Source organism: Monosiga brevicollis, genomic scaffold (assembly GCF_000002865.3).
Source record: "Monosiga brevicollis MX1 MONBRscaffold_22 genomic scaffold, whole genome shotgun sequence".
NCBI lineage: Eukaryota > Choanoflagellata > Craspedida > Salpingoecidae > Monosiga > Monosiga brevicollis.
The window spans coordinates 193204-214236 of record NW_001865059.1 but is presented as its reverse complement, the minus strand read 5'-3'; the positions used below and the strand labels follow the sequence as shown (position 1 = coordinate 214236).

Here is a 21033-nt window from a genome sequence, read left to right as displayed (position 1 = left end):
AGAGAGAGAGAGAGAGAGAGAGAGAGAGAGAGAGAGAGAGAGAGAGAGAGAGAGAGAGAGAGAGAGAGAGAGAGAGAGAGAGAGAGAGAGAGAGCAAGCACGTGTGTGTGTGTGGTGTGTGTGTGTGAAATGATCATGTGAAGTGAAAGAAAAAGCTTTCACATCCATGTACATCCGGATGTATGTCAAGTAAATTTTGATGCTGAACGCAATAAAATTTGGGAACTGTGTGCGCGATACGCTCAGATACGCTCAGAGGTAATGCATGGGCTTGCTGTGACGGCTGGCGACATGGGCAGCGACGCTCATGTATGACAAAGAACAAGGGAGCAAAGCCAGTTAACGCATTGCAAGACGGGCCGAACGGTCTTGGTCGGCGGGGCATTGGTATAGCGCCAGACACAATGTGTGGGCGAGAATGTCGACTTGGTCTTGGATCGGTTCCAAAGGTCGGTTTGCTCCAAAAAAAAGCAAACACTTTTCAATTCTCGTCGGTGGAATCAGATTGAAAGACCTGTTGCCAGTCGCGATACACGCTGAATACAAACCTGTGCTTTTCGTTGTCCAATTCCATGGGGCAACTGTCGCCCTCATCACGAATACACCACACGTTTTCTTTGGCCCGATTTTCGCCCGCATGCGTCGCACCCCAAGTGTTTGCTCCGTGGGAAAGCTTAAAGTAGAGCCATGGTTTGTTTGAGAATGAGGTATGGGAAATGTTGTTGGTACGCAACATGCCCCAGTACTTCGAGTCTTCAGCCCGCGCTAGGCTTGGGTACTGCAGCTTGGCAATTTTGGCAGACTTGTAGGCCATGATAGTGCCGTGCAGCCCCTGGGGATCTATTGATGGTGAGGGAATAATAGCAACGTCGGGTCCAATCACGACGCAGGCGTACAACGTTGAGCCATTGAGCATTGACGTCACTCAGCCTCACTCAAATGAAGGGTCTCGCGGCGCAGTTTAGGTACAGTGTATCTTACTGGCAGTTCGCCATGTGCTGTTGAGTCGCAGGTACGTCCTGTATTCGGCTGCTACATAGCCAACTGGAGCACGGCGCTTGAACATCTGCTCAAGTTCCAAGCGCACAAAGTGCGTGTCCCGCCAATCTGATGGTAGTGGTTGGATGTACACGAGGGGTCAGCGAGGCAGGCCGAGCAACGAACACGCGCCTCGCAGATACAAAGGAGGGGAGAACTCAAGACGAATCAGAGACTTGAGCCTACCGTCGTCATCCCATTGCACCCACACAGAACCCAGGGGTACGGCGTTGATGGCAATGTTGCGCAGCTCTCCCAAGATAAATTTGCGGGGTGGTACCCGGAGTTCAACCAAGCACGGTCGCTCCCGAGGCGCCTCGGGCAGTTGTCGGGCACGTAACCACTCGCTGGGGCCGTCAATCATGCTATAATCTGGCGAGTCATTGACAATGACCAGGACCTTACGAGCGTAGGACTGGTTGAGAAAGGAGTCCATGGACTTGCGGCCCAGATACTCGTGGACCATGTCCTTGCCCGTGATCATGAGGCCAAAAATAATTGGGCTGCCGGGCATAAAGTCTTCCTCTGGCTGCTGGGCCGGCGTATCGAGCACGATTTGATACCCGGGAAGCGGGCTGTCAGCCTCAGGCGCCTCGATCACATGAAAGGGGATATCCTTGCACTCGGTTGTTCGGATATTGTTTGCACTTTTAATCGGTGCAGCATGGTCGAACTTCGCCAGCCACAAGACCCCCACGACAACACCGAGCACTTGCGATAGCATGGTCAAGGTGCTACCAGCATCCGGTTGCCATGCACTCACAGTGCCAACCTTTTTTTTTTTTTATTTTTTCTCAGGGACAGAGGGAGAAATTGAATTGGTTTGGTTGGTTTGAGAAAGTGAGAGGGGGTCTTTTCGTAGGGGGTCACAAGGTGTCATTTTGATCTGACATTTTTATTGTTAGCATCTTCTTAACAAAGCTTTTTAACACATCACATCATAGCACATCACAGCAAATCGGCTACTCCTCCTCGCACAAAAAATAATAAAACAAAACTCGTTCATCATCACATCACGATCAGCCATCAGGCTATCGGAAGCGCTGCAAATCCACCTCTGGTGTCGATCCAAGGGGTACATAGCAAGCAAAGGGCGCAAAAGCGCCTGCGCATTATGCCCCGAACAAATAAACAAACAACAACAACAACAACACAGACACGGACACAGCCACACAGACACAGACACTCGCTGAGCGTAACGTGGTCGTGAAAAAAGAAATCTCACATGCATGTCAATGAACCACCGATTCGACACCCGACTATGGGTGTTATGCCTCAGACTCTTCCGTGTCGATCGTAACCTGTCGCAGAACGGGGTTCTTCGACGAAGAGCGACCCATGATCTCATCGAGGTCAAGTTCAATATCAAGGGCGTGATTGGGGCTGACGGCGCTCGGCGCCAGCGAGGACCGACGCTTGTTCAAAGGCTCCTGTGATTCCCGATCCGCCGGTGAAGTGCTGTATGGGGCAACCGCGCCGAGATATAATCGAGGCAGGCGGACGCAGGCGGGCAGGCGAACAACGATTGCGGTTAGTACCAGAAAGCGAACGGCAGGGTGGCGAGATGGCCTGGCAATGTTTGGGCAAGAGGGCGGGTTGATGGCGGTTTAACACCTTACCGCATCACATAGGCAACGCCAAGAACAACCAACACCACAATCACGGCAGCCGACACGCCAATGATAATGCCGGCGCGTTGGCGGTTGCTAGAGCGTTGGCTTGAGCTGCACGGTCGACAACCCAACGGCAGTCAGACAAGCCATTGCTCGATTCACTACGCTTGCAGTTGCTTTGATTGGAGGCGAAGCGCCACGCACCTGGCAGAAGGAAGCGGCGCTAGCGTATAGCTCTGTCCAATCGTGGTTGGCGCTTGAGTGGTCGAGACAGTTGCTGCAATGGAAGCTTCCAGTGTTAGAGACACGTTTTCCACCACATCCGAAGAGAAGCCATGGCTCTGCGCACAAATAAACGGCATTAGTCATGAATTGCCCCAAAGCGATGACGCAGCATGGTGATCACTGCCAATGGGAATGCTTCTGCAGGAACAGACCTCGAGATCGGCTCGAAGTGAAGGCAGGAATTTCCCAGATTCAATGCTCTGTCAGAACACCGGCCAGCACATGGACGGTGAGCTCTGATACTCAGCAGCCTGGCATGTCACGAAAAAAGATGTAGAGGGTGTCGGTGGAGGACGGGCGATAAGTACCAAATTAAGGATGGGAATGCCTTGTGCGACAATCTGAGTCGGCAGCTAAGCACGACCAGCAACACCAATCTGTGAGCCGTGGGCGTGGGCGTGACCAGATATTTGTCGTATGCAAACATGAACCAACCCGAAGGGTAACGGGCACAGACACCAAATTGCCTGCGGTGGCAACGGGGGCGCTTAAGTCAAAGAGGACGCTGGCGTTGGCCGTGGCAGAAAGCTGGAGAGCGGCTTCAATGACGTGACCCATTTCTCGAGCCAAACTCGCAGCGCTATAAAGCCCAAGCAGCAAAGTTCAGCGGCATTGTTAGTACAATCAGCGATAGGGGAACGAGATCTTGAACCCCCCCCCCAAAAAAAAAAACAAAAAAAACAAAAAAAAAACAAAAAACAAAAAAAAACAAACAAAAAAAACACCCGCTGTGCATGATGGCCAGCAAGTCGTGGTGAACGCACAGATAGGCATCATATTTCGTGGAGGCATTGTGTAGGTGTAGCGTCAAAAAAAAGGTCTGAGTCTCAAACGTGCTGCAGGCACTCGTCAGGCTTTGTGTGTCTGCGCTGGCACAACCTGCCAAAAAAGCAAAAAAAAAAGACACAAAAGTTGAAAACACCATCAGGAGGCAAGATGCTCTTGGTTTTCGCGGCCTGATGCTAAAGTGCAGGTCAGGTATCATGCTTGCACACGCTTTGCATAGCATGATCCTCTGCACGCGTGCAATCATGGGGCAACAAGCCAAAGCAAAGATCATGCAGCCATACCGCTGTCGCCAGAACCAGCACAGTAGACGGCCATAGAGGGACAACAGCTCTGGAAGATGGAGGGGCGATGAGTGGAATGATGCGTCTGGTTCGTCAAGGCGCCGCATCAGGTTCGAGGCGCGTCTCGACGTACCGAGAGAGCACGCAAGGCACAGGCTGTGGTGCACGGACTGTCTGGCAGTGCAAAAGGGCAAAAAGCGGTTGTCGTTGTCGTTGTCGTTGTTGGTTGAGGGCAGGAAAAGGCAAGAGTGTAGCCTGATTCTTGGAGGCATGACGTGGTCAAAAAGTCGTGAAAATCGGCAGCTCGACATGCAGAGCCGCTGTAGACCGTCACTTCAGCCTAGCACAAGCGGGGTTGTCGTGAGCTCAAGTTGTTGTCCAATCATGTTAGGACAACGGGTTGGCTGGGGAGGAAAGCTTGCCTGATCGTCAAGGCATGCAGTGATAACGACACTCATATTGCCAATGGGCAGGCACTCGGCCAGAGCAACAGAAGTCCAAAGCGCAGCATCACTGTTGCAAGTGGTTTCCAAGCTAATTCCAACATCGACAACAAGTGCACGCGGGCTTTCGGCAGAGCGCGTGGCTAACAAGCATATCAGCACCAAACATGAGTCGTTTGAAGCAAGTGGTAGTGCTACACAAGCAGCCAGGCGACCTTGGTTGGGCGCAAGCCAACGCGTAGAGGAGATATGGAAAAAAGAAAAACAAGAAAAAAAAAACAAGAAAAAAAAAACAAGAAAAAAAAAAAAACGGACCGACACAGGCCACGGGACGAGCAGCATTGGCGCAAGTGGCGATTGACTGGGTGGTGGCTGAAGCAAGGGTGGAGCAGTTGTTGTCCGTAAAGCTGGCTAGGTTGATGGTGGTACCATCCTGCAGAGAAAAGGGGAAGCGCCGCCGGGTGAGATGACGCCTGGAGTCGAAAGTGGGGGTACGGGGGCGTGTTCTTGACGTGTACCTGGCTGCACGTGAGATGAATGCTTCCTTGACTTTGGCGAATGCACGAATTAAGGGGCGCAAAAAAGGAACGGGGGCTATTAGCTGGGCAGTCGCCGGCGGGGGTGGTACCGAGAGCGGCAATGGTGGTGGTGGGGGGCAAAGTGGAGGTGGTGCGAATGTCGACGCAAAAGTTATCAACGCATTCAAATGTATGAGAGTAGGCGCATGGTTCTTCGTCATTGCAAGTAGAAGCGCAGACTTCAGCGCAGGTGGCTCCATTGGCGGGATCAGTCAAGCTGTCGAGGCAGGAGAAGCAGGAGGTGCAAAAATGATAATCGGCACAAAAGGCGTCGCCGGTTTCACTGCCTGCACATTGGGAGGAGGCGGTGCAGGCTGAGCCTTCGCCAAGACCTGTGCTGTTTGCGTGGAAGAAGGGGCAGTTGGCGAGACAGCCGGCGGGGGAGTCAACGCCGTCGCCGAGGTCAAAACATGACCAACAACTTTCGAAAGCGCCAACTTCGGTATTGCAGAATGAGCCATAAAAGGGGACTTCCTCGGGTGTGCAGGGTTCGTAGCAGACGTCGGAGCAGCGTTCTTCGGGCTCGATGAGGTGTTGAAAAAAGCAGGTGAAGCAGGAGGAGCAGAGCCCGTCGGTATCACAGTAGTTGCCGGAGCTGCAAGGTGTGGCACAGCGCGACGCGGTGGGGGTCGTCTGCGGGTCATCCGTGGGCATGCGACCAAACTGGTGCAGCCAGTCGTCTGGATGTCCCTCGAATTGGACATGTCCTAGCATACGAGCGGAAAGCGCCGCATGAGACAAGGCACGAGGCTTGTTGGTGTGAGCTTGGGCCGAGCTCGTATGAAATTCAAAGAGCAAAACATTTACCGGTGCTAGACGGGACGGTGGACGGGGCGGTCGGCGTTGGTGTTGTGGTCGTGGCAGAAAAGGGGGCCGTGCCTGTTCACGGCGGGGGCAAAGATCAAGCGGGGGCGCGTCGCCAGAAGGGCCAATCAAAAGGAGTTGACCGAGCAAAAGCCATCAAAATATAGGAGTGTGCGGAAGAGAGAGAGGCCGGACCGCGTGGGGACGACGGGGTTGCGGCGTGAGCGAAACTTACCCAACAAAAGCAGCATCACCAGACCCAGCCCATATCGAGGGGTCCCTGAGCCGACGACCCCCATCCCAAACGGGCTCCCGCGAATGATTTGCCGCCGATCAAAAGGAATCACGAGAAAGGGAGACGCGAGAGGGAGAAGAGAAGGGGACGAGGGAAAGAAGGGGAGCAGGGCAGATCAAGACGAGGCAGGCACAACCCAAACAGGCAACTTGAGTCTGGACCCTCGGGTCCGTCCCAGAGAGAGAGAGAGAGAGAGAGAGAGAGAGAGAGAGAGATCAAACTGCAAAATTGCAAAGCAAACGAGCTTGCCGGACGGAAAATGAGGTACACGTTACCCCCGTGTACGGTAACGTGTGTGCGAAATAATATGATTACACACACACACACACACACACACACACACACACACACACACACACACACACACACACACACACACACACACACACGAAAGAAGAAGAAATGGACACGCGCACTTTTCTTTTTTTTTTTTTTTTTGTAGAGGGGGGAAGTGAGCTTGGTGACGGAGGGTCAGAGATGTGGGTAAATTGAGAGAGGGAAGCAGAGGGGGAGACAAATAGAGGGATAGAGAGAGAGGGATTGTGCATGGAAATGGAGAGATAGACAGAAGAACAGAGAGATTTAGAGAGATTCAGAGAGAGATTCAGAGAGTGTGTGAGTGGTTTTGTTTTGAGTGAGTTCTTCGGAATCTATCGATGACGTGCACAAACGGGTGGGGTTTGGCGGTTCGGCGGCGATTCGATCCAGATGGTTCAGCTGCCCGGTATCTTGTGCGCCGGGTGGTTGCTCTTGGTGCTTGGGGTTAGGATTTAGATGCTGCGCGTGTTGTGCTCAACCCCCTGCACGCTCGGCACAGGCTGCCATAACTTTGACCAAGATTATCTATCGGTTTGGCTACGAACGCGTGGGCTTGTAGGCTCATGCTGATCTGGACAGGGTTGGACGAGGTCGCTTTCAGCCCTTTGACGGCCTTTGGCCATAGTGCTACCTTTACAGCTCAAACATGAAGCCAAGATGAAGATGGCGGTACCATCTTCATCTCCCCCCCTCCCCCACCTGATACCCGCTGCCATCAGCTGGCACAGCCGGGCGGGACGCATCTTCAAAAGCCTTTGCTGTTACTCATCATCCTCCTTAGGAAGAATAAGGTAGAGGTCCTACCTGCACAATCCATCTACTATCCATACACACACGTGTGTAGAGTGTGTGTACTGTCTCGTATGGTGTAGGGGAGTCTGTTCGTCTGACAACTCGTATGTGTGTGTGTGTGTGTGTGTGTATCTGTGACAAGTGTACGAATGTGTGTGTGTGTGTGTGGTGTGAAAGTGAGATGGTGCCCGAAAATACATGGGAGGACAGACTGCGCAGGCGTGGGTGTGGTGTGTATGTATCTGGTTTGAAAAATTCTCAATTACTTGGACAATGCAAGATGGGCATCCAACTATGCCTGAGGCAACGCGTTTTCATCGATGCGCATGTGCAAAAGCTTGAGATCGAGCTGTTTGGCCAGGCGCTGAATGCGCGCCCCTTGGTGCAGGTTGTAGGCAATTGTGGTCACGACGCCGCGGCGTTGGTTGCGACCAACGCGCCCGGCAATGTGCAGGTAGTCCACCGAATCACGTGGCGTCCCCACCAAGAGGCCCAACTCCACACCGGGCAGATCCAGGCCGCGCACGGCATCCATGTTGGCCACCACGATCAAGGGTGCGTCGGGCGTAGCGGCAGCCACGCGCTGCAACAAAATCTGGCGCCCCTGCTCCGCCTCAGTGGGCTTGACCAAGTGTACGTGAGCATAGAGGGCCACGGCCGAAAAGCGCAGCGCTGAATCCGGTCGACTCGGGTCCACGGCCTGCGACGCGATCATCGCCACCACGTCGGCAATGGGGACCGAGGTTGGCACGAAGAGCAAGGCCGATGCGGGCCGAGCCGAACGTAGGACGGCCAAGACGTCCTCAAGTAGCTCGTTGCTGCTTGGCATGGCCTGCGCAGCCTCCACCGCCTCAGCGCTCATGTTGGGCCCGAAAGAACGGCCCACCTGCTCCATGTCATAGCGCGACATGACCGTGTGCACAATGGAGGTGGGCATGGCCAGCATCTTCTCGCTGCACTTGACCATCTCGTAGCTGCGCGTCCAGCGCTTGTGACGCAGCTCACGCTTCACCCGCTGACCCAGCGTGGCCGAGGCCCCGACCAACTGCACAGTTCGGCGCAGCGGCTCCAGATCGTCGCGTTCCTCTGTATACTTGACCTCCCGGCCAAAATACACGCGATCCAAGACCTGACTGGCGGGACGCGGGTGCTTTTGCCGGCGCTATGGCAGCAAGGAGAGGGGAGAACCACGGCCATGTCAGCTAGATTTAAATCAACAGCATCGGGTTCAAGAGGTCGACCAGCAGACTCACCATCTTCTGACGCTGGCTGGCCGTTGAGCTCAGGGGGTCCAGGAGATGATCGACCTCGTCCAAAATGCACATGTCAATCTCCTGCAGAAACGGGTGGCGCTCCGACAGCTGGGCACGGACAAGGTTAGAGAGGGGCAGCCTGCAATTGACAACTGCCAAGCCGCTTCACCTCACCTCAAGGGCTTGGGCAGGCGTGGCCACGATGATGGCAGGCTCGTCACGGGTCAGACGGCGAAGCTAGACGCCCCGACAGCCCAAGGAGCACGGCACAAAGTGAATGGAGGCAAGCGTCTTTCAGGGTCAGGCCCGTGCGTCTAGCCCAAGGGAGTGACGACTGCCACGTCATCATTACCTGCTTGTTCTCACCCAGCAGACCACGGGCCAAACAGTTGATGGCTTTGCCGGCCTTGATGCCGCGGACATCCTGCCAATGCGGGGCCAAGCCTGGTCAGATCTTGTTGTCTCGTCCTTTTTCTGGATTAGAATAACGCATGCACGTCGAATAAGCATACCTTGAGGAGTTCGTGGGTCAGCTGGTAGACCTGGACGGCCAGTTCCCGGGTGGGTACGAGAATGAGGACTTGGTGGGCGCGAAAGTCGTTGGCAATGACTCGAGCCAGGGCCGGAAGAAGATAGGCCAAGGTTTTGCCGGTCCCAGTTTCCGAGGTGATGAGAACGTCGACGCCCTCGGCAATTTTGCTCACGGCGCGACGTTGCACGTCGGTGGCACGGTGAATACCCAGGCGTGCCAAGGCTGAGTGCATGGCATTGTGCAGCTGAATGCCAAAGCCTTTGGCGTGCGGTGGAGGGCGACTCTGGGCCTCGCTAGCCTGGAGGCCATCTCCCTCGAAGTGAGACGGCTCGCTGCTCCCGCTTTCTGCCCGGTCCTCCTTTGCAACCAACGCAGCGGTGACGTCCGAGGGTTCCATGGCCGTGCGGGTGAAAGCGGCCAGCTCGTCTGGCTCGGATGACTCAAGTCGTGCGGATGACGAGTGCCAGCGCCGGGCTGGCCAGGCTACGGCGCCTGTCCGGTTTAATATAGTTCGTTTTTGTTGTTGTGGTTGTTGTTGTTGTCCTGCACTCAGCGAGCTCAGGTCCGAGCGCAAATCCAGTCGACGTCGCCAGAGCGCTACTGCGCGTGACGGGGCGGCGCTGGCAGCGGTCCGCAGCACGTGGCTGCTGCTTCTACGCTGTTGCCCCACGCCGCTGGACCGCGTCGAGTTGTTTTTTAAAGCTGCAGCGTTGACACATTTACGCCACGTCTGCCCGCGAAGGCAAAGCCAGGCGGAACCCATACCCATCCCCATGCCAGCGGACGGCGCTGCCATTTGCTCGTTTTTGTTGTCCAACAGAAAAAAATAAGAAATGGCGCGCTGGTTGCCAGCTTGCGAAGGCAGTGATGGGGTTTGTTGGCTGAGCTATTATTGTCAGACTTATAAGACTACATCGTGACCCCCTTGCAGTCGCGATCGGCTCAAGCAAGCTACCAACTGTGAATGTGACCGCACACGTAAACGAAAACTGCAGCGATGGCGAATCTGAGCGAAATGGCAGCGCGCGGGCTCGTCCGCGTATATGTATGTATGTATGTGTGTGTCTGTGTGCGTTTGGGCTCGACTGGTCATGAATGGCGGGAGGAAGGCATGGGAGCGTCTGCGGATCACACAGATAGGGACGAAGGAGCGTCTCGATCCAAAGCCAGCTCGACGCCTCCCTATGCTACAACAGCAATTACGATCAGAGTCATTCATTTATTTGCCTTGGGCAGAAAACGTATGGAAATAACGAGTTATTGAAGAATCTGACAATATTGAAAGCCAATATAGTGCGTAAACAGATCATAAAGGAAAAGCTGTTCAGTCCGCAACTGCAGTAAAGTACAGAGAGAGAGAGAGAGTTTGAGAGAGAGAGAGAGTTTGAGAGAGAGAGAGAGTTTGAGAGAGAGAGAGTTTGAGAGAGAGAGAGAGAGTTTGAGAGAGAGAGAGAGTGAGAGTTTGAGAGATAGAGAAAGAGAGAGAGAGAGAGAGAGAGAGAGAGAGAGAGAGAGAGAGAGAGAGTGGTTTGGTCGGTTTGAGAAAGAGAGAGAGAGAGAGAGAGAGAGAGAGAGAGAGAGAGAGAGAGAGAGAGAGAGAGAGAGAGAGAGAGAGAGAGAGAAAGAGAGAGAGAGAGAGAGAGAGAGAGAGAGAGAGCGAGTGCGCGAATTTATTTTTTTCACACACTAACCGTGATCATGTACGTCTCGAGTCTGATGGCGCTGGTTGACTGCCGTTCGTGGCGGGCCTTTGGAGCGCAAAGCGTGGTGGGAAGGGGTGCGGGTGTGTTGAGGTGGAATTGAGGCCTTGGTTGGATAGAAATGGAGGCAGGCCTAGTTTGGGCTCGGGGATTCTGCGCATGCAATGGTGTTGCGTGTGAGCCCTCCGATCAGGCGGATGCGTGCTCTTCATCAAATGAGAAAGCTTGCTGCAGGTGCGCTCACGGCGCTATGAGTGTCTTTCGATGGATATGTAGGGCGTCGGACCGTCAGGGTGATTATCAGCTGGCCCAGACCCAGCAACAGGTTGATGAGGTTGGTGTGGTCCGAGTCTTACCGATTTCAATCCGAAACCCCTCCTTGCATTGAGCGGCGTCGTTTTTGCGCTCCTCCGTGCCCCGGTCCCGCACTCGGTACCCAATGCCTGCTCGTGCCGGGGGGCATGGATCAGCATGCATGTGCTATTGCCCGTGTGTGTGCGAGGCACGCTATGGTTGAGCGCTTGTGCGTTGCCGCATCGCTCATCCTTTTCACGTCCGCGTCCTGTAGGTCGTGGGCATTATGCGCAACAACATGGAGCGCGTGCTCGAGCGTGACGCTCGCCTTGGTGACCTCGAGGACAAGTCCAGTACGTGGCGCTGCCTGCGTCATGTCTGGCTCGGCAGGGGCAGTGCGCTTGCAGGCCAAAGAACTCAAGTTGCCTCTGTGGGCTGGTTTGCTTAGACACCCTTGCGGACGGCGCCCAGCGCTTCCAGACCAACTCCCGCAAGCTCAAGAACAAGATGTGGTGGAAGAACACCAAGGTTGCTTTCCGTCTCTTGTGATGACCGTGCTTTCGCATGCTTGTGCCGATCCACTCTTCGAGCACCTGGCGTCTTCATCGGCACCTCACTGTAACGCTTTTGGCTTGGTTTGCCGCTTTAGTGGATGTTGATTCTTATTTTCACCGTTCTCATCATCATTGGCATTATTGTCGGTATGTTGTCGTGGGGAGGTTGTGAGCTACCGGCTTTTTTAAACAGCAATTTAGTCCCGGGTTGGATCGCAGCGAGCCTCGCAACAGGGTGGATGATGCGAGGGGTTGCTCGACATGTGATGTCGTGTGCCTTGCGTCTTGCTCATTGATGCTTGTCATATTATTTATAGCCATTGTTGTTTCGCGCAACAAAAAGTCAAAGAGCAGCGGCGGCAACAATAACAACAACAACAACAACAACGACAGCAACAACACCAACAACGTCAACACCACTCCTGCGGCCTAGGCGAGTTTAAGCCCTTGACTAAAAACTCAAAGCACTTGCCCTAGCCTCCCCACCTTTTTGGCAGGATAGCCGCGTGCCTTGGGCGGTCGGTGGTCACAGTTCTCTTTGACATTTGTCTTACCCTGCGTGGTAGCGTTAATTCCTTGCCACTTTCCTTGTGTCTGGCCCTGATCTGGCCGTTAGTGTATGCGTGTTTGGTTGATGTCTTGATCGTTGTGATTGAATCTCATTCGTCGTCTTGCCCGTGGCGCGCGTCGGATATGGTGTCTCGGCGCGATTTGCTCTTATTTCGTCCTTCCGTGCGTGTTCCATGTTACTTGGTCGTGTGGCTGTCGGAGACGCGGCTGCAACAGCCTTGTCTCGCACCTTGAGTACATGCAAAAGTCGCACGGCATTGCACGGGTTGATAAAAGAATCGACGCAACCAGTCTCCTCTCTCATGATTACTTGCTGCTTTCCATGATGGAGCGATGGGCGGCATGCGGAGCCTCTCTCCGTCAGGAAGTGCTTTGATTCGTCTCAATGCATTTGCCTGCCTGTCCAACAAAACCCAATTGTGCCAGGCATAGCTTTGTCCTGGTTCATCTCCTGCACCTTCTGTTGCCTTTGCCCCTCCCTTCCTTCAGGCACCCTCCCTTCGGCCTCAGTCCCCCTCCGTCCTCCACCCTCCACCCTCCACCCATTCCATTTTCTGAATTCGTGCTGACAAATGGTTGAGACAAAAAGTCTGACATTTGCTCCAAAGCGCAAACCCCCTTTGAGGAGCCTGGGAATATAAATTTTTGAAGAACCAAAGCTGGAAAAATCCGCGATCACCTATAAGCAGTTGAACCACCACAGGGCACAAAAAGTGGGGGGTAAAAAAGCAAACGAGTTTTCAACACATGGCTGTGAAGCAGATTTCCACTACGCTTGGTAAGACAGACAAGAGCGAGCCGTCGACTGAACCGGATGACTGGCGAAATGGGCACTGACTGGGGGCTGGCTGGCGACCTCGGGGCGTGTGCGCCCGCTGGCCCGGATTCGCCGGAGATGGCAGGGCGCTGGGTCGTGTTGTGGTCTGCATGATATCTGTGAGGGGTCTGTCAGTGCTGGCCAGGATTGATGGATGCGCTTATAAAACGCAGCAGTTCTGGGGTTGCCCTCTCGGCCTCAGCACGAGGCGTGTGAACGATGTTGCATCCTGGGCCTCCGACTGAAGGAAGGGTGCTGAGTGACTCCGGCATCGGGGCTCAAAGAGGGCATTGTTGTCCCCTTTGGCTCTCAGCAGTAGCCAATTCTCCAATCCCTGATTGCCTGCAGCCATTGTTGTCCAAATCCTTGCCTCGAGCCCTGCCCCTGCCCGGTCGGTGCCGATTGAGTCGAGCCGGACAGAATGCTCATTTTGGTGGCTCTTTCTGCGTGACCGCCTGCTTTCTTGTTTTTTTTTTTCCCTCTAGCATCATGTCTGTCATTGCCTCTGCTGCCCGCGTTCGGCCCCAGGTTGCCGCTGCCCAGGTACGAAGCGTCTGTTCTTAGCTTGGGCATGACCTTGACCTTGGCCAGCAGCGCATCCAAGTCAAATTAAATTTGCCTCATTGTGTTCCGCTTGCCTGTCTTTCGCTCGCTATCACGTTATAGCGGCTCTATGCCTCGGCGGTCTCCGCTACCGATGCCTTCCCTGGTACCCCCTCGGTCACGGGCACCGTGCCCGCTTTTGGCAGCATCGAGGTGCGTGCGCTCCCAGACCGACCCTTTGCGCATAAACCTCAAGCGTCTAGCCTCACACCCACATCTCTCTTGTTAATGTGCTCCACACAGACCACCCGCCTCAACAACGGCGTGGTGATTGCTACCCAGGACAATGGTGGTGTTGCTTCGGCCATGACCATTGCTGTCGGCGCTGGCAGCCGCAACGAGACTGCCGCCACTTTTGGTGCCACTCACTTCCTCCGCAACCTTGCCTTTACGGTGCGCACGCGACCGGCCGGAACTTTTTTTTGTTTTTTATTCGTTCTTAGGTCTCAGGTCTCAGGTCATGAGCATTAGTTGGCACACTCGTATGTTAACTCACGTCCCTTCTTCCTGCACTCGCTCCCTGGACACTTTCCCTGTTTGCGCTGTGCTTGCTGGAACCATCTTGTCAACAGACGACGCAGCAGCGCTCGGCGGTCAAGATTACCCGCGAGTCTGAGCTTCGTGGTGCTCAGCTTTCTGCCACCAGCGCACGTGATCACTTGCAGTACAACGCTCGCTTCCTCCGCTCCGACACCGCCTTCGTGTCCGAGCTTGTGGCGGAAACCGTCGCGACACCCAGCCTTGAGGAGTGGGTTGTCGCCGGTCAGCGTGCTCGCGTGTCCGGTGATGTGGCCGCCATGGCCGCCAACGGCTACGTGGCCCTGATCGATGATGTGCACCGCGCTGCGTTCCGTGGTACTCCTCTGGGTCGCCCCATCGTTTGCCCTGCCTCGAGCATCAACAAGGTCTCTGCCGAGTCCGTGATCGACTTCCGTAACCAGCTCTTTGCTGGCTCCAACGTTGTGGTGAGCGCCGTCAACGTTGATCACCAGGCCGTGGTGGATGCCGTGTCGGACCTGCTTGGCGGTCTGGCCGCCGTCAGCGTTGACCAAACCCAGTCGCAGTACTTTGGCGGTGACTCTGTCATCCCCACCGATGATGCTCAGACCAACGTTGTGATTGGTTTCAAGGCCCCTGCTGCCGGTGCCAGCGATGCCCTGGCCGCTCTGGTGGCTCGCAACCTTCTCGGTGGCAACGGATCCGCTCTCAAGTGGAGCTCCGATGCCACTGCCTCTCGCATCGGCGCCGAGGCCGCCAAGGCAGCCTCCGGCCCCTTCCAGGCCTCGGCCTTTGCCAGCCTGTACTCGGACATTGGTCTGGTCGGCGTGCACGTGACGGCCAACACCGTTGATGTGAAGCCTGTTGTGTCGGGTGCCGTTGAGGGCATCAAGGCCGTTGTCGGTGGCAAGTTCACTGACGAAGAGTTTGCCGCTGCCAAGGCCCAGCTTAAGCAGTCAATCCTGATTGACTCCGCTGCTGGTCGTGCCCAGGACATTGCTGCCCAGCTGCTCAACGCCGCTGCTGTCGAGACCCCCGAAGCGGTTGCCAGCCAGGTTGACAATGTCTCCAAGGACCAGGTTGCCGCTGTTCTCAAGAGCTTCACTGCTCAGCGCCCCGTCTTCGCTGCCCGCGGCAACGTTGACAACCTGCCCTATTTGGACACCCTCGGCCTTTAAATTGGCGATGCCAACCTCTTTCTCGTGCCTCTAGTTTGCTACCACGAATAGCTGACCTTTCGTTTGCTGTCCAACATTGCCTCCGCTGGGTTGGTTCCGGTCACGCTTATCGTGGCACCTCTGATTGCGAGGTCTGACCGTTGGGCGCCGACGAGCCCAGTGCAGTTTTGCCATTTCATGGTGCTTTTCCGGCAATGTCCTTCATCTGCACTCAGCACGTCTCTCCATAACCCTCTATCGTCATGTCTGTATTTTCTCATCTGTTTTGTTCTTTTTTTTTCTTTTTTTTTTCGTTCCCCGTACCCGGGAACGTTGACGACTCATTTTCTGCTTCTTCTTTGCTGCTGGCAACTTCTTGTCATCCCCCTCTTTGCTTTTTTTCACCTGCCTTCATGCCCATTCTGGGTGTTTGTTTGGGTGGCCATGTTCATCTCTATCAACTCTTCACCTGTTCTCGTCCCTTGTGCCCTTTCAACGCTCAGCCGTGCTCACTTGTGGCTCCATCGTGGCACGAGACGTGAACCAAAACCCGGTGGCCTTTTGGTCACGGGGGCTTTTTCTTGCTCTCCCTCACCTCCTGTTTCCTCCACCTCGGCTCCTTGCGGTGCAAGCCCAATTGAGCAACCGAATCATGCTAGCGCATTTACTGAAAGGTTGTCATGATCAAGTTTTTATTTTTATTTTTTTATTTATTTTTTATTTTTTGAAGATGCAGCGCCAATGCAGGCAATGCGTTGGGGGGAAAGGAAACCAAAAAATACACGAAGCAAACAAGAAAATAAATCTGGTACATCATCGAGGTGCGTACGGGGCGGGGCTAGCTTGAGGCCGTGCGTAATGCTTTGGGCAGTTGTAGCAGGGGACCGGCCACAGCTTAGCTTTTCACAAGTTCAACAAAGCCACCTGGGAACATGCCCATGGCGCCAGTGCGGCAGTTGACTCCGATCCACCAGCCGTTGTCGGCCTTGTACTCGACCACCAAAATGTCACCGGCCTCGAGGTCGACTTCCTCGTTGTCGGCGGCCGTGTAAGGGTACAGGGCCTTGGCGCGTTCGGCCGTTGGCTCGGCCTGGATGGACTGTTCGGGCATGGCCTCTTTGTGCGCGGCTTCGACCGGAAACCAGGCAATGCGCTCCTCCGTGTGGACATTTTCGTAAACAAACTCACCGGGGCGAGAGCGTGAGGGAACGCGCTTCCAGCCCTCGGGCAAGTTGCCGTCCAGCTTGGCTTTGCGGGCGGCCAAAGCTCGGCGGTTGCGTTCCTTCGCTTCCTCACTCAGTCCGGGCTTGGTGGCTGGTGCGGGCTCGCTGTCGTACACCTGTGCGGGAGGGCGTTTGCTCGCACGGATGAGTGCAAGAGGCGCGCGTGTACCGCAGCACGAGGGAACAGTACGCGCCCAAGGTATTGCGGCAAATGAAAGGCGCGGCGAATAAAAGGTGCAACAAACCTTGGCGTCCACCTTGACGGCGGGTTCAGTGGGAAACCAGGCCTGTCGTTCTTCCGTGTACACATTCTCATAGACAAATTCACCCGGTCGAGAGCGGGATTCGACTTGCTTCCAGCCCTCGGGGAGGCGCTTGGCGCGATTTTTGCGCAGTTCCTCCAAGGCCTGTCGGTTCTTCTCCTTGATATCCTGCGTGGACTGAGCCGAGCGGCCATCAACGGCTGTTGATAGTCCAGCCAGCGCCCGGGGCGCCGCCCTGAGTGAGACAGCGGCCAAGGGACGGAGGGATCAACACGGGTGGGGTGGCGGCGGCGTACCATCACGAAGACGCGCGCGCCGGGCTTGCAGAAGGCGCTTCTTCTCCTCGCGCACGGCTTCGGGAGCCAATGCGTTGAGCTCATACATTGACATTTCAGTGGCGCCCTCGGCTGCGAGCGCCATGGACCAGTCTTCCTGTCCGTGAGGTGGGCGGAGGTTGAGGTTGAGGGAAAGCAGCAGCAGAAAAAGAGAGGCGGGGCGGGGGAAGCAAGGAGCAGGGGAGGAGGAGGTGGGCACAGTCGTATGTCGTACCGTATCCCAAGGCATCGTCGATGTTCTTGGCCCTTCAACGCCGCAACCAACAACAACCAACCAGCACCAGCACCAGCAGCAGCACCAGCACCAGCACCAGCAGCAGCAGCACAGTGAAACGCTTGTTTCAGCCCCTGCTCGTGAAAAGTAAAAAAGGAAAGAGAGAGAAGAGAGAGAAAGAGAGAAGAGAGAGAGAAGAGAGAAGAGAGAGAGAGAAGAGAGAGAAAGAGGATGAGAAAAGCGATGAGAGAGAGAAATAAAAAGAGAGCCAGAGACAGAGAGAGAAATAAGAGAGAGAGAGGGTTGTTGTGATTTCCACTGCACACATTGGAAATGTTTCTTCTGGCAAGATCAGAAGTTATTGTTGCAGTATATCTAGTTATCGTCGCGAGTAACGTAATATCCCGTTAAAACATACATGAGCAATTGTTGCTGGATGGGGAGTTATTGTTGAAGCTGAATGCTCGAGGTGAGAGGACCGGTCGGACGGGCCAAGACGCAGAAAGGGCAGCGTCGGGCTGGGACGCGTGTCCAGCAAGGGAAGAGGCGTCTGGGGGTGGTAATAAACGGTGATGGAGGGCATGCATGGGAGATGGGGGTGTTTGCCGTTACGCCTGGGGGTATTCTGCAGAGGCAGGGCTGCCACACTGCGCTGGCGTGGCGTTTGGACGAGTCACTGGCCAGCTCACTGCGCGTCGGGTCCCGTGCGTGCTGTGCTGTGTGTGCCGTGCCGTGTCGTATGGTGCAGGCTGATTGGAGAAAAGCTTTTCTACGTGCTTGGGCCAAACGCTGTCATCTCAATCTTTCAGGCTTGACTCAAACGAAAGCAGATCAAAATGGCGAGCGACCTCAGCGCCGTCCAGGCGTCTCTCGAGGAGCTGTTGGCTTCGACCAAGGTCAGCCGCCATCACCCCAGGCTCAGAAACCCGTACAGGGGCACGGCGAGCTAGCTTGCCCTGTCCTGACGTTTCGTTTCGGTGTATGCAGGTCAGCGCACTCATGACGGAGAAGCGCGAGGTGATTGCCGTGCGCGATGATACCAACCTCTTGGAGGCCGTCAAGCTCATGGCTGCACACGTTGGTCCCGCGTCATACGCCTTGAATCTTTTTTTTTTTTTTCTTGTGTACATTCTTGCACCCGCCGTACTGGTTTCAGACAAACTCATGGGAACAATGGTACCCACCATTTGCCGCCGATTAGAATGTTGCGGCATGCCCGGTTCGATCCAGCCAAGCACCCGATGGTACACCATGGCGCGAGGCCTTTGTTGGCTTTCTCGACACACTCTCCATCGTCTATTATCTCTACGATACACTCGAGGTCAGGCGTCAATCTGCGCCTGGGGGGCAGCTGTTGGCCACACAGCGCTCTAGACCAGTGACGACCTCATCGTTGTGTTGCTCCACACGCAGGACATTGAAAAGAATGGCGGCAACGCCGCACACCTACAGAATGACCACCGAGTCGTCGGGGTGCCAGTCTCCAAGATCATGGGTCCGTCCGCTGCCACCACTCTGATCTCAGCCTGGGACTGATGACCCTCACATGACACGTCAATCCGCCATTTTTGATGGATCTCATTCGAATCGACTTGTTGTTCGATGTTCACACAGACACGGCTACCCAGGGTCCCTTTGTGCCGCTCACGCCCGATCACACACTCCGGGATGTCATGCTCATCATGGGCCGATTTGGCCTGCACCGGTTGCCTGTCGTGTCGGGGGACAATGTGGTCGGCATTATTACGCAGGTACGCTCCCCTAGCCCCTCCTCGAGTCGCTCGCTCTTGCGTGCTCGAGCTCACGACCCCACGCTCTGTGCCTCAGAGCTCCGTGGTTGATTACATCGTTGGCCACGAGCTCGATTTTAAACCAGCCTTGCGCCTCACCGTTGAGGAAGCGGGTCTATCAGACGTGCGTGCATACCCTTGCCTCTTGAATGCCCACAACCCATAAGTCTTTTGACTCTTGCCTCTCACCTCTCGACGCCGGGTTTTTAGCAGAAGCGCAGCGTCTTCTCAATCACACACGATGCCTCTCTCAAGCAAGCCATCGAGATGATTCGCACACAGGTACGCGCTGATCTCAACCTCTCTTCTCATTGTTCCCAAAGCTGCACCGCCGTTGTCGGGCACCTCTTTGGGGACAGGTGGTTGCGCCCGGAACCGTTGCCCCGTTCTGTCTCACTCATGAACATGCCCCCTTGCAGAATTTGTCAGCAGTGCCGGTTCTTGGTGTCAAGCAGGAGTTGGTGGGCAACGTATCATCGCGTGATCTGCGCAACCTGGTGACGCATGGTGGCCTCTTTTCCCTTCTGCATGAGCCTGTTCGGTATGTGTTGCTGCAGATACCGCGTGCAGCATAGCAAAGCCGCGCTCAATGCTCACGAAAAAACAAAACAAAAAAAAAAAAAAACATCATGCCAGGAAATTTATCGATGCCATCACTGCGGCCGAGCATGAGGCAATGAATCCCGCCATTGGATGCAAGACGAACCACAGTCTGCAGCAAATTATGCAGCAGGTGCGACAACTCAAAACTTCTCTGTGCCTGTCTTGACTCTTGACGAAAGCTCACACTGACCATGGTCTCTTCGCAATACCGCGAGTGCAGCTGGCTGTATCAAAGATTCATCGCATCTACTTGTGTGACGCGCATGATCGCGTCCTGCGGGTGGTATCGCTCTCAGACATTCTCAACGTGTTTGTGCAAGAAGACGCGGGTTACCTGGCTGCCTCATTCAACCTCGAATAATCGGTCTCAGACCGACAGGGTCTACAAGAAAGCGTGCTCAGTATATCAATTGTCAAACCGATTTTGGCGCAGCATCATGTCATGAATTTTCGATTTTCGATTGGTGAATCACCGTCTTGGGTGATGTGCATCAAACCAGATGCGACATCAGATCGCAGAGACAAAAGAGCGGACAGCACAAAACGAGACGGGCAACGAGAGTAGCCTTGCCGACTCACGGCAAAGATAGGGTCTAGCTACTGTACAGCACTCTCCTCAGCAAATACAAACAAAAGTCAAATGGCCTGGATCCTCTGCTTGGCAGAAGAAGGCACAAGGAGCCCACTCAACGGTGAGGTGGTGTCGAATTCTGGCGCGCCGTACCCAAGGCCGTGCCTGCTTCAAGATTCGCTCTCCACGACTTTGGGGACCAAGGATTCGGCAGTAGCTGCCGCGGCAGCGGCCGTGTACGAGGGCAGCACGGCCGTGTCGTGCAGGGCGTCGTCGTAGCCAGGCAAGGCAGGGGCCGTGGCATCAACGGGAGCAGCACTCGATGCGTGGGTGCTGGAATAGGCCGTGCTGCTGGCAAAGGCCTCTTCGTCTTCTTCACTGGGAGCCGAGGCCGTGGCGGGCGGAGCCGAGGGGGCGGGCGAGGCAGGCATGGGATGCATGGGGAAGGGCTGCATGATCATGGGAGGAGGTGCGCTATGAATGTTGTTCATCCAGGGATTCAGCTGGTCCATCTGCAGACCGGGCCGACGGTAGGCATGACATTGAATGGGCTTGCGAGATTCAACGCGCACCTGGTGCTCATAAAGCACCATGAGGGCGTATTCGTAGGTGATGGTCACGCAATTCTGAACAACAACGTCGGTGGCAGCTTCCAAGGGCGGGCTGCCGACTTTGAGGTGTTTGCGCTCCGTGCGCTTGAGCGCACCGTTGCCATCCAGTCGGGTGACGCAAGCACCGTGCAAACACTTTGTCGTGGAGTCCCACACGAGAGGTGGCGAGCGGGTGGCACTGCAAATGAAATCGACCTGGCGAACGTAGC

General features: G+C 55.1%; 7 protein-coding genes across 7 annotated transcripts in view; 2 read left to right on the top strand and 5 right to left on the bottom strand.

Moving 5' to 3' along the window:
• MONBRDRAFT_33629 (uncharacterized protein) overlaps positions 1-1834 on the bottom strand; it is a 3180-nt gene extending 1346 nt beyond the window's left edge. Inside the window, exons 1-3 of the mRNA XM_001748257.1 lie at positions 1225-1834; positions 982-1107; positions 549-840 (exon numbers count right to left, since the gene is read on the bottom strand). Coding sequence (XP_001748309.1) covers positions 549-840; positions 982-1107; positions 1225-1762 — 956 coding nt within the window. The 5' untranslated portion in view covers positions 1763-1834. The remainder of the gene's footprint in view (positions 1-548; positions 841-981; positions 1108-1224) is intronic.
• Positions 1835-2306: 472 nt separating this feature from the next.
• Positions 2307-6130, bottom strand: MONBRDRAFT_10535 (uncharacterized protein; the record flags this gene model as incomplete). The annotated part of the gene is made up of 8 exons (XM_001748256.1): positions 2307-2607; positions 2658-2762; positions 2856-2992; positions 3372-3516; positions 3701-3815; positions 4765-4882; positions 4968-5734; positions 6067-6130. The coding sequence occupies 8 exons, from the start codon at positions 6128-6130 to the stop codon at positions 2307-2309; spliced, it is 1752 nt and encodes a 583-aa protein (XP_001748308.1).
• A 1363-nt stretch (positions 6131-7493) lies between these two features.
• On the bottom strand, positions 7494-9817 carry MONBRDRAFT_38239 (uncharacterized protein; the record flags this gene model as incomplete). Its single annotated transcript, XM_001748255.1, has 4 exons — positions 7494-8398; positions 8490-8597; positions 8842-8913; positions 9002-9817. The coding sequence occupies 4 exons, from the start codon at positions 9815-9817 to the stop codon at positions 7529-7531; spliced, it is 1866 nt and encodes a 621-aa protein (XP_001748307.1). The 3' UTR covers positions 7494-7528.
• A 528-nt stretch (positions 9818-10345) lies between these two features.
• Positions 10346-11198, bottom strand: MONBRDRAFT_27850 (uncharacterized protein; the record flags this gene model as incomplete). Its single annotated transcript, XM_001748254.1, has 2 exons — positions 10346-10707; positions 11078-11198. The coding sequence occupies 2 exons, from the start codon at positions 11196-11198 to the stop codon at positions 10346-10348; spliced, it is 483 nt and encodes a 160-aa protein (XP_001748306.1).
• A 2242-nt stretch (positions 11199-13440) lies between these two features.
• MONBRDRAFT_33628 (uncharacterized protein) lies at positions 13441-15235 on the top strand (the record flags this gene model as incomplete). Its single annotated transcript, XM_001748329.1, has 4 exons — positions 13441-13499; positions 13623-13712; positions 13803-13952; positions 14132-15235. Exons 1-4 carry the CDS (start codon positions 13446-13448, stop codon positions 15233-15235), a joined length of 1398 nt encoding a protein of 465 aa, XP_001748381.1. The 5' UTR covers positions 13441-13445.
• Positions 15236-17704: 2469 nt separating this feature from the next.
• Positions 17705-20079, top strand: MONBRDRAFT_38237 (uncharacterized protein). The gene is made up of 10 exons (XM_001748328.1): positions 17705-17718; positions 17998-18145; positions 18237-18326; positions 18451-18570; positions 18663-18744; positions 18864-19000; positions 19250-19321; positions 19459-19580; positions 19676-19772; positions 19863-20079. Exons 2-10 carry the CDS (start codon positions 18086-18088, stop codon positions 20001-20003), a joined length of 921 nt encoding a protein of 306 aa, XP_001748380.1. The 5' UTR covers positions 17705-17718; positions 17998-18085; the 3' UTR covers positions 20004-20079.
• Positions 20080-20383: 304 nt separating this feature from the next.
• Positions 20384-21033, bottom strand: part of MONBRDRAFT_27847 (uncharacterized protein) — a gene marked incomplete at both ends in the record, with an annotated part of 7569 nt that continues 6919 nt past the window's right edge. Inside the window, one exon of the mRNA XM_001748253.1 lies at positions 20384-20959. Coding sequence (XP_001748305.1) covers positions 20384-20959 — 576 coding nt within the window. The remainder of the gene's footprint in view (positions 20960-21033) is intronic.